This window comes from Phyllostomus discolor, chromosome 4 (assembly GCF_004126475.2).
Source record: "Phyllostomus discolor isolate MPI-MPIP mPhyDis1 chromosome 4, mPhyDis1.pri.v3, whole genome shotgun sequence".
Taxonomy (NCBI): domain Eukaryota; kingdom Metazoa; phylum Chordata; class Mammalia; order Chiroptera; family Phyllostomidae; genus Phyllostomus; species Phyllostomus discolor.
The window spans coordinates 45,820,055-45,832,062 of record NC_040906.2 but is presented as its reverse complement, the minus strand read 5'-3'; the positions used below and the strand labels follow the sequence as shown (position 1 = coordinate 45,832,062).

At 42.6% G+C, this 12,008-nt stretch overlaps 1 protein-coding gene across 9 annotated transcripts in view; it reads left to right on the top strand.

Moving 5' to 3' along the window:
• Window positions 1-11,744, top strand: part of OSBPL6 (oxysterol binding protein like 6) — a 201,482-nt gene extending 189,738 nt beyond the window's left edge. For all 9 annotated transcript variants that reach the window (XM_028509688.2, XM_036023244.1, XM_036023249.1 and 6 more), the window contains 8 exons: window positions 615-752; window positions 1,104-1,167; window positions 2,776-2,854; window positions 4,723-4,867; window positions 6,708-6,852; window positions 8,042-8,168; window positions 9,702-9,824; window positions 10,809-11,744. In XM_028509688.2, the coding sequence (XP_028365489.1) occupies window positions 615-752; window positions 1,104-1,167; window positions 2,776-2,854; window positions 4,723-4,867; window positions 6,708-6,852; window positions 8,042-8,168; window positions 9,702-9,824; window positions 10,809-10,917 (930 nt within the window). In that variant the 3' untranslated portion in view covers window positions 10,918-11,744. The remainder of the gene's footprint in view (window positions 1-614; window positions 753-1,103; window positions 1,168-2,775; window positions 2,855-4,722; window positions 4,868-6,707; window positions 6,853-8,041; window positions 8,169-9,701; window positions 9,825-10,808) is intronic.
• The last annotated feature ends 264 nt before the right edge of the window (window positions 11,745-12,008 follow it).

Here is a 12,008-nt window from a genome sequence, read left to right as displayed (position 1 = left end):
TTGGTCCTTTTGCATCAAGTCCACTAGAAAATACACTATGACTTATGCTTGGTTCAGAGTGTTTCTGCAGTTAGGTTGTAAAGGTGTCACTCTTCTGAGAGGTTGAAGACATGCCTAGCCTTGCTGTATTAACTTTTCCTGAAGGCTAAGAGAGCCCATTTGCTTGGGAACTTAGGTCTGACAGTGTGACCTCCAGGTTGTGCTGTGCCCTGGCCTCTATTCCACGTGACTGTTGGAAACTTGACTTTCCCTCAGGAAAGCACCAGCAGCCACAACCCTTCTGCACTCGTCACTAAGGTTGTGCAAACGACATAACCTACAACTGGGTCTCAGAAACTTTGAATTTGTGATACTCAGGAAATTGAGTGGATAAATGAATGAAAAATACTTGGCCTTGATTGCCTACTGGTTTCTGTGAGAGGAGTTTAACCTCATTTCCACTTACCTTTATCCCCCCATGAGTTTATGAAGAGTCTCTGCAAATAATAGAAAATGCAAATACCATTCAGTCAGCACCCCTTGACAGGGACATGTAAATTCTAGGGGAACAAGGGACGAACAGATCTGGAAGTAGTCCCTCCTATATTATTTTCCTTTCTTAAATGTTTTAACAGGTTCTTATTGCTGCATTTGCAGTTTCAGGATATTGCTCCACCTATTTCAGAGCAGGAAGTAAGCCATTCAACCCTGTCCTTGGGGAGACTTATGAATGCATTAGAGAGGACAAGGGATTCCGCTTTTTCTCAGAGCAGGTAAGTCCCGCTGCACTTGGTGCTGTTTCTGTGCAGGCACCTGGGCCGGCTTCATGATGCAAATAGATTTGTAAAACTCTGCTTGGGGCGGGTCATGGTACCAGTTAACAAACAACTCGGTTTATCTATATAATTGCTCCCTACAAATATACATTAGCTCTCTGTGTTTAAACATGAAGTCTTGCAAGTTAAAGATTCATTAATCTATTTGTACACGTTGAGAATAATTCACTAATAGAGATGGATGTGCTGAATGCTTTTTATTTGGTGGTAGCCAGTATAAGTTGTTTATTGATTTATTGAAATTTTAATACTGATGTCATTGCTTTCTATTTTGTCTTTAATTACCAGGTTAGCCATCATCCACCCATTTCTGCCTGTCACTGTGAATCCAAGAATTTTGTGTTTTGGCAAGGTTTGTTTTTCAACTACAACCTAAAAATCCAGTGGATTATCTTATGAAACAGTTTCTCGTTTCCAAAAATGCCTTGTACTCAGTTTACATTTCTACCTTTGGCACTTAGAGAACTTTTATAATTGGTGCAGAGTTCAGTTGGAGAAATTAGGTTTCCTGGTTTAAATATTAAACCATGTTATCTGGGAGGGGAAGAGATGGTTTAGGAAGCAGGCCCTATGGAACAGCAGGGCTCTTTGCTGACTGTGCCCGCTCGGGGCTATCACTCCGCCTCATTGTGCCTCCTTGTCTGTATCTATAACGTGGGGATTTCACCTGCTGCCCTCTTGCTTCCCGAGGGTGTGCAAGTACCTCTTGCTCCTGAAGGAAGGCTCCACAGCACATCATCCATGGTCACGTCTATTTAAATATATAAATATTTCAGTGGTTTCTGGTCTTTAACTCATTGAGCTGTTTGGATTGAAGTCTGTTTTATCAATGCCCATTGTTCAGTCAGAATGTTACAAACTTCCCTAAAATAAAGTGTTTCCAAATCCCTTTTGAAAGTATATGTAATATTAAGTATGAATAGTGTCTCTATGTCTGGAAAGGTGCTTCATTCTTACATACACTTCCTCACCCTGAAAACAGAGTGATAGAGTGCTAGAACTTCCCTTTATTACAAAGGGCAATAAATAAGGAAATAAATCATTAAGGAAATAAATCATGTCTTGGTCAGAAACTTTGTGGAGGCAACAAACACTAAGCTTCCTTGGTTCATTAAAATGGGTCCAGGTGGTTTTTACTAATGCATGGATAAATCCGGGTTTCCACAAGGGAAGCACAGGTGAGATGCAGTGTGGGGCCTGGGCCACCTCTGAACAGCGTAACAACTTGTTCATGAAGTCCGTCTCACTGCCTCGTAGTCTTACCCATTTGTATTTAGAGATTTTATTTTTGTACTGTCCTCCCAAATTATATAGCTATTTAATAAATGTGCATATAAATCCATAGTGCTATTATTTTTGCTATACAACTCATTTATATATATAAACTATTTTCACTATCTAGCTAAAATTTGTAACATTTACCTAGACATTAAAGCATAGTAAGGCATACAGGGGTCGGCAAGAGTAGGTTAAATTACCAACTGTCATTCCCTAAAAGATAAATCATAAGCAAGGCCATGAAATAGTAACAATAAGAAGACAAATAATATAAATAAATAATGCAAGAATAAACTGTGTTTTGCATACTCACAGCTATAAACCTACTTTTGCCCACCCAGGGGTGTGTGTGGGGGGGGGTGTGGGTGTGTGTATGTTTATGTTTGCGTGCACAAGTGTGCATGCATGTGCACACATGTTATTCCCGGCTTCTCCCCAGTCTTATTAGTTGACAACAACCTCTGCTATGTAGACATACAGATAGTAGCTTTTTTTGGTTCATGGTTTATCTTTGCACTTTTGGCCATCCTCAGGAACCAGTCATGTTAAATCAACAATACAGAATCAGTTGTAGTGACAGAGTTCTTTATCAAATGTAAAGTGTAATATAAATGTTTGTTTTTATAGAATAAATTGCTAGATATGGTATATATGTTTCTTATCCACTGCCTGTGCCATTTAGATATCAGATGGAAAAACAAGTTCTGGGGGAAGTCGATGGAAATCCTGCCTGTGGGAACCCTGAACGTCATGCTTCCGAGGTAGGTTTCTCTCTTCATCCTTTTGGTCTCTTAACTGCTTTTCAAAATTAGAAATGGGTATTTGAAACCCTAACAGAGGTGTCCAACCTTTTGGCGTCTCTGGGCCACACTGGAAGAAGGGTTGTCTTGGGCCACACATTAAATACACAAACACTAATGAAAACTGATGAGCACAAATAGGGTTTTAAGTACATGTGCAATGCTGTGTTGGGCCGCATTCATAGCCACCCTGAGCTGCATGCAGCCTGCAGGCCTCGGGCTGAACACCCCTGGTAGGAGGTACCAAGGGTCTATTTCCCTGTCAGCTTTACCGAGGTCCTGAGAATATTCTCCCACAAAAATCAAAGGAGAACTTCAGCACATGTATTACACCTTACTCTTTATCTCTTCACATCCTCCATTCATCAGTCAACACTGGCTGCCTAACTGTCCCAGTCACCATGTTAGTTTGCATTTTTCATGAAAGATTCTTTTTTACTTATTTTTTCTATACAATTTATAATTTTACTTTGAGTTAATCTTAGATCCAGGGACTATTTTTAATTTCTAAGTTATGGCTGTTTTCAAATTAATTGAGGCCAAAGGCTTGATTGGTTTTGTTTCTGTCTTCCTTTGGTTGGTTTGGTCTGGTTTGGTTTTTGTCTATTTGAATGGCAGAATTTGCCAATGGATTGGATATGGAAGAAGGTGGGGAGGGAGAGGAATCCCTAGAACCACAAAACAAACTTTCAATATTTGTAGACTCATAAGGAAGAAAGAATTTTCCCAGTGGTGTATATAGTGCCTATATCATACCAATTCATAATCATTTTAGAAATTTAGAAGCATTTTTTTACTTTGAAGTAACATTTTATTTGAAAATAAACATAACATATAAATGTGACTTAAAGCTATTCTGTAACCTGACTCCCTGGAATTTGCATTGCATATGTATTGCCTTAGTTATGCACACCAGTCTTTTCCCAAAGAATTGTTCACAACTTTGGTGTTAACTTAGAAAATGAAACAGCCCAGGCTAGTGTGATTTGGTTGGAGCATCATCCTGTAACCAAAAGGCTGTGGGTTCGATTCCCAGTCAGGGCACATACCTAGGTTGCAGGTTCGATCCTTGGCCCAGGTGCATACCAGGAGGCAACCAATTGATGCTTCTCACTCTTTCTTCCTCTTTCCCTAAAAGCAATAATAAAAAAAAAAGTCCCTGGATGAGGATTTTTAAAAAGGAGAAGAAAATGAAACAATGTCCTCTGAGTAATCTTTCTTAAATGCATGCCCCATCTGCCTCTCCATTCCCTGGAATCCTTCCACAAAGGCCTCTTGCCTGCAGGGTGAATCCAGATTCACTGGTGTGTCTGCGGGACTTCCCCGCTCTGCCCCATCACACCTTTCCACCTCGCTTCCTGCCACACCTACACACCTGGAGCACCCCATGCCCAGGTCCCCAGGTGTGCCCTGCTCTTTTGGCTCCTGGTGCTTCTCCCCAGCCTCCTCTAGCAAGTCTTCCATGGCACTCAACCGCATTGCAGGCAGAACCCCCTTCTGTGTTCTCACGATGCTTCCTCATCCTACCTTCGTGTAAGTATTTGTTGCCAAGTCCATCAACCCCTATCATACTGTCGGCTCCAGGAGAGCAAGAAACGAGCCCTATTTAACTTCATAGCTTTAGCACCTAGCCCATAAAAAGCACTGATTTGTCCCTTAAATTACTGAATCGTGTCATAAATGTCCTTGAGCCCATAGAAACTTTCAACAAAGAAATGAGAGGGAAATGAGGGAAAAGGAAGCTTTGGCCAAGGAATACTTTCTTAGTGGAAATAGTAATATATGTGTGTGACTTTCATTGTTTCTAATCGGTGCTGTGTCTTCCCCAGGTATGGAGACTGCTACGTGTGGAATAAGGTCACCACGTGCATACACAACATTCTCAGTGGAAGGAGATGGATCGAGCATTATGGAGAAGTAACCATTAGAAATACCAAAAGCAGTGTTTGCATTTGCAAACTCACATTTGTCAAGGTAAATAATATCTACAATAGAAAAGAAAAAGTGATACAATATGCTTCCTCTGAGGAAGAAATAAAACAGCCTCAAGTAAGTCTACCCTGAATTCCTGATACACAGGAAGACGTTAGATAGGAAGGCAGACCAATGTGATGGCATTACTCAAGATGCACAGACTTATGAATATGTGGAAGTCAAGAAAGGCACCATCTCAAAACAGAAAACAAAGAATTCTTCTTAAAGAATTTCTTTTTTAGCAACCCATCAGTAGTTCATTAAGTGAAATTCAAGAAAACACTTCTTGCCTATAGCGAGTCTTGTTTATATTCCTATGTCTATACCCGCTTGATTACAACATGATTCAAGTGATCTATTTTAGGGACCTCATTATAATGCAGTTGTCTCTTTCTGAGGATGCATGCAAATGATAGCTTCCAGTCACTATAAGCCTACCTAAGTCTGCCACTATTACAGTTCAAATTAGTTCAAGAGAAAACATTACCTTTACCCACAAGAAAAGGTGTCTGGGAGACAAGTGCCTACAGAGCACCGTTTTCCCTAGTCTGCTGGGACACGGAGCACACAGGACCACCGCCGTGTGTGTGTGTGTGTGTGTGTGTGTGTGTGTGTGTGTAGGGGTGCCGCAGAGTTTGTGGTCCAGGAACCCCACCCACCCTCTCCACCTCCTCTAGTGCTGGTCTCATTCTAATGTGCTAGAAATAGGTACCGTAACTGGAATCTTAATATTCAAAATTTCCTTTCCTGGTTGTGTTCATTTTAATTGAACATAATTATTTTAGCTGAAAATGTTTTTCTCTTTTTCCTTTTTTTAAATAGATTCATTAGGTGGCTCAGAACTGAAGAGCCAGGATCATTGTTTGCTCTGAGTGATGGTGGTGAATGTGTGTGTTTAGTTTTGTAGGCTGTGAGAAACTTTGGCTTAGGTCTTCCCCTGATAAATGCAGAACTTAGGGCAAGAGTCCAAAGGAAAGTCCCTATTTTTTTTACTTTGACAAATACATACCTTTTTCATCAAAGCCTGCGAGGCCAGGTGGGACACTCCAGTACTCAGGCTGGAACCCGGGCAGTGCAGGAGAGCCCGCCCTGGCCCCACACCCTCCCCACCAGCTGCCCACCTGCAGCTCTGTCCTGCCCTGCAAGGGGCCTCATGCACATGGACGTGGTCCAGCCCCACCTCTGAGCTCTGCCCTCACCCCCTCAAACAGCCACCTTGGGCCTAGTGGTTCCCGCACTGGTGGGCGGCCTGCCCTTCTACGAATGAATCCAAAGAAAAGGCTTGTGCAGGCCGTGGAATAAGCTTAGAGCCACGTGGACGAGACACTATAGACCCTGCGTACTTGGTGCCTGGTCTGCAGCGGGGGCCCTGGCATCCAGCTGGGCAAATTCCCACAGGCTTCTCCAGTTTGGGGGAACAGCGTGTCTGGAAGAAGGCAGAGCAGGGTCCTCATGATAAAATGTAGCCATTTACAGAGACTGCAAAACATTTTTCACAAACTACTTCCGTAGCATTGCTAGTTGAAAATTAAAAATCCACAAGCAAGAGGAAAATTCCAGATAGGAGGATCCGAGGAAGAAATTACTGATCTATAAATTAGTTTTCAGTTGGGATAGAAAGGAACACATTCTGTATCATGTCACCCTGCGATCCCATGGAATAGAGCTCATCCCTTTCTTGAAAGTCAAGAAAGCCACCCATCCATACAAAGCATTAGGAGACAGAGTTTTGGAAATGGTGTGAATAAGAAACTTCATAAGAAGATTTTCCATGTGGAAATTCTAGGGATTGGTGTTCTTTAAGAAACCAGGTGATTTAACTGGGGATTGGTTTTTCCAGGTGAATTACTGGAATAATAATGTGAATGAAGTCCAGGGCGTTGTGATGGACCAGGAGGGGAAGGCGGTGCACCGGCTGTTCGGGAAGTGGCACGAAGGGCTGTACTGCGGCGTGGCCCCCTCTGCAAAGTGCATCTGGAGACCAGGTGAGACCCACCTGAGTGTCCTGCCTCAGGAGGCCCCCATGCGTGAACTGACAGGGAGGGAGTGTCAGATCATCCCGTGTGGCCTGCCTTGTGTTGTCTTCAATAGTGAGATGGATGACCTAGATGCTAAGGCAGTTGTAGTTATATTTATACTTAATGTGTAAATTATTGTCCCGATATTTCATAACAAGTTATAAAATTCAGGCGCAATCTAACCACTGGGCTTCATGTAAAAATCACTCCAAATGCCTGCATTTCAGTGCCTGCATTTCCAGAGCTAGGTGTAGTTACCAAAGAGTGTAATTCATTGAAATACACAAACTCATATACTTACATTGTTTATTGTGTGTTAATAAAACAAAGGAAAGCCTGTGAACATCTATAATCCACAAATTCAACAACTTAGCTGAGTTAAGTAATCCCTTCACTTGAGCTGCAAAAAGCTGTAATATGTTGACATTTCATAAAACACATCAAGGGAATTCTGGTGATACACTAGCATGTAATTGAATGTCAAATATAATGAGAACAAGTCTCCATATTCTATTTATTTTCATTGGAATTTTGTCAGTTAAGCCCTAACTTTAAAATTAGTTGTTAGTTTCTTAAGGGATCTCAATGTGCATTTAAGTTTCTTTCTTGCTAGTCGAGTGGTTAGTTCGTTCTGCAGGTATTTCTTGAGGACTGGCTGTGAGTCAGGCTTTGCCCTGGGAGCTTGAAATATATTAAAGAGCAAAGTATGCAAAGATTCTGCCTTTGAGTTTAGTTAAAAAGGGTCAAATATTAATTTAAATCTGCATCCTTTTCTGTTCTAAAAGGAAGTAAAGTGTTTCTGGTGAAATCTTAATGTTCATAGCTAATCACCCTGGCATTTAGCTACCTAACTGAATATTTAAGAGAGAAATTATGGTGTAGTTTAGCCAGCGAAGACTACTCTATGTACAAAGTTTCATTTGAAAGGCTAGATTTTATTAAATACATGAGTCTCTCAGTTCTGATCATTGATATAAAGTTTCCCACCTAGCAAAATAAAAACAATTTAAATCAATTGAAAAAACGTGTCATCTAATGTTTATGACCACAAATTTGCTGATAGTCTGGGCATTCATTAAACACCAGAGTTAAGTCAGCTTCTGCAAGTGTTTGAAACCTCTTTGCCTCTCACGGTGGTTTGCCGACCTCATTCCAGGTTCCTTGCCAACCAACTATGAGCTCTACTACGGCTTCACAAGGTTTGCTATTGAGCTCAATGAGTTGGATCCTGTACTGAAAGATCTCCTCCCGCCAACAGATGCCCGGTTCCGACCAGATCAGAGGTGAGCATGGCAGTGGCATTTGAAGTGGACACTAGACCATGGACACTACACATCATTGAGACTTATTTTCACTTTATTTATTTGTTTGTTTGTTTGTTTATAGGTTTATATGTGTGTTTATTTATATTTATTGAATCATGCATCTATTCTTTTATTTACTCAGAAACATTTGTTTTCTACCCTGGGTAAAACAGTGTTGTCACAGGATGATTAGCACAGGGGATTAGTTCAACAAAAAATTTTCCAACAGAAGATGACACAGATTTTTAAGTTTCCCCTCTTGTGCCTAAACTTACCAAAAGTCTGCAAATTCATGAATTCTCTCTTAACTAAATACAGAATCACTCCTGCACCCAGTGTTTGTACTTGCTAACTTCTATCACTTGAAGCACGTTTTAACTGGAGAGTGAGATACAATAAGTCACAGGAACACCTAGGAATGCTTTTAATCAAAGACTGGAGGTGTGGGTCCCAGGGGCTGTCCCCTGGTGTGGGTCCCACGGGCTGTGGGATGTGCCCTTAATACCTTCTGGTTCTTACTTTTTATTATTTCAATGGAGCTCTGTACTGATGTTGCTCATTTCTATAGAATTAATTTTACTTCTTTCCAAAACCTTTATATGCCATACAAATTCCATGCAAGACCTTTTTCTGTTTCCAGTGTATTTGTGGCTTTACCCGTCCCCTAGCCAAGATGTCCCCAGTGTTTAATGTCCTGCTGTTCCGTTCTCTTAGATCCCCCTCTGTAGAACACACAGCCTCGCTGTCTGGAAGTCACGTGTAGCGATAAGCTTCCCATGCAGTGTGTCAGGTTGTGTCCCTGTTCTTTGCTCTCACTTTGAAATGGGTGTGCTTTTTCATTCTCAATCCTATTTCCTATTTCCTTTCCAAATTTCATTTACCATGCATTTCCTTTCTGTGGCCTTTTGTAATTTTCTCCCACTGTTAACTTTTTTTAAATCAATTTTTCTCTGTCCAATAAAACAAGAAAACACCTTCCCCCTCAGTCTGTTCTAAAAGGAAACGGAGAACAGCCAGTTACCATCCTCCATTCTGTGGCCCTTAGCGAGTGCTTTTTGATCCTATGGAAAAGGGGCACAGCCTGGGGCTTCACGCCCCTCTACCCCTGGACTCTGGTCATCCTGAAGATGTCCAGCTGTAGAACCCTAGACAGCACACAGCAGGGGCAGGGTGTGGGTGCAGGTGGGAGAGCATATGGGGGAATAGATGGTGATAGAAATAAATTATTAAAGGAAGGGAGGGAGGGAGGAGGAAGGAAAGTCATCCAGGCCAAACCACTCACCCTTCCCTTCTACCATTGTGTTAACCATGTGCAACTCAGTTCACACACACACAAGAAAGTGTTCACCGATGGCACGCAGAGGTGGTGTGTCCCAGTGTGGGAATATTCTCAGCTTGTTACTGTTCACTACATTGTGTTCACAGCAACCAGAATATAATTTTATGTACATAAAATCATTTTTAATCAGAAAAGAGGATGATATGTTAAAAGATTAACTGCTTTCTGCTTAGATTTTTGGAAGAAGGAAATCTAGAAGCTGCAGCAGCAGAGAAGCAAAGAGTAGAGGAGCTCCAGAGATCTCGAAGACGATACATGGAAGAAAACAACCTCGAGCATATACCAAGATTTTTTAAGTGAGTCACTTCATTCCCGTAGCAAGTCCGTGTTTTGCAAGTGGTTGCCACAGGCAATGAGAAACTCCAGCTAAAAGGAAAATGAGGGACAGTTTCGGGTCCAGGGAAAGGAAAGGTGGAAAAATTAAACAGATTTCAGTAAATGGTTTTGGCATTGAAAATATTGAACCAGATTTTGCACTTGTGGAAAGTTCTTGTAAGCATAAAAATAAATTTTTCTTACCAGCTCTTTTCATGAGCAGCAGAAAAGAGTGAGGGTCTTAACCCAGAACGCCCTTTGTCCTTCCTCCCCAGCCTTTCAGATGGGGGGGCCTTGTTCCCACTCCCCGACCCCAGACGAGATGGGAGCCCTCTGCCTACAAGGTCGCCCCCACTTCCTTAGTCCTTAATTTTTTCTCTGGCACCCGGACCTGTGTCCATGCAGATTTGGTCCCTGTGGGGTGGGATAGTAGGGGATTATTACAGGACACGGGTTAAACTGTAGCTTCCAGAGCCAGGACAGATCAGCTCAGAATAGCCTCACCTCCGGCACAGCTGCTGTTGCGTGGCTGCCCTGGGGAGGAACGCAGCGCCACCCTTTTGATATCAAAAGTGTGCCCTTGGACGCAGCCCTGCAGAGACTCAACGTGCACACTTCCCCCCAAGTGAGGCAGAGACCACGCGAGTGGGTCTGGGGCCTGAAGTTCCTCATTACAGTGTTTGTACACACTTTGTTAGAGGCAATGCACTTTCCAGCGCTACCTGAAGGTGATTTTTTTCTTGTCCTCAGCCCCTCTCCTCATGACCCTACCGTCTTCCATTTCAAATGTTTAACAACAAAAATGAGTTCATTTCTGGTCAAAAAGAGTCAAGTCACCGACAAGCAAAGAGGGCACCGACTGGCTCACGAAGGGCTGCTTACACGTCTTGTCTTCCGGAGAGGGTGCGACAGTCAGGGCACCTCGAAGTGATTTGTGTCTAATGTTGATTTTTCTATTTTCACAGAAAAGTGATTGATGCCAATCAAAGAGAAGCCTGGGTTTCTAATGACACCTACTGGGAGCTGCGAAAGGACCCTGGGTTTAGCAAAGTAGACAGCCCCGTTCTGTGGTAACCTGGGAATGTAGAGCTAGCCAACATATCCCGTTCTGAATGAATAAGTAACTATGCACAATTATGTTTCTTAGAGCTCCGCGTGGTTTCTGGGTCGACTGAACACTGACCGTTTGCTTTTCTATTCATCTTTATAACGGACGTTCAGAAGTGCATTAGACAAAGCCCCTGGCCACTTTTGGATCCTTTCTGTTTTGCTGCAACCATATTCCTTAAAAAAACATCTACACCCTCCTTGAAAAGTGGAATTAAAGGAGCAGAATATAAAATCCAAAGTCTGACGAGTTTATGAAGAAAAACAAGCCGTAACTGGTGCTTAAAGCTGATCCAGAGAGTTTAAAGCAATGTGACATAAACCACCAGTTGGGTCCTTTTTCCGGAAGCGCCATCCCCTCATCGTCGGAGCTCCTGGGCCACGGCATCCGGTCAGTTCGGATCCGAGTGTGCCCGCTGGATGTGGAGTGCCCGTGCTGGCCTGGTCAGTGAGACGAGATGCTTCTCAGAGCCCGTTCCGTCCGTCCGCCATTGTTCATGCCTTAAGAAATGCAAAGATGTACAATAAATCGTTTTTTTAATGTGTGCTCATAGGTGTATGTGAAGGACAGGTCTTTTGAATCATGGCATGATTCACTTCGTGGGATCAGAACAGTTGGGAGTCTAACTTAAATGGATTGAAAAAGCAAAGCGTGCTTTCCTTTGACACTGCAGTCACCGTCTCATATATCTGAAGGGCAAGGAAGAAACAGTGTGCTAGGTAGATTTCTGTATCCACATTGCTTGTCCAGTTCCTGTCCTGCATCCAGACAATAAACCATCCCTCCTCCACCTAACCTCACAGTGTGCCCTAGTATTTGTCAATGTCTGTATTTGATTTGAACACTTGGCATCAGTGTTAAAACCTTGGAAGGAAATAACAGAGAGCTGATGGGATTTCTGGGTGGGCTTAGGAGTACTGTAAACGTAACTGTTCTTGAGTGAAGCACAATGTAATACTTGTTACTGTCCTATGCCCAACCCACTGGCACCAGTGGGAATCCCACTGGGAACGGAAGCAAGAATGCTAGTAGCTAGCAGCCTATTTGCGTTGCTTAA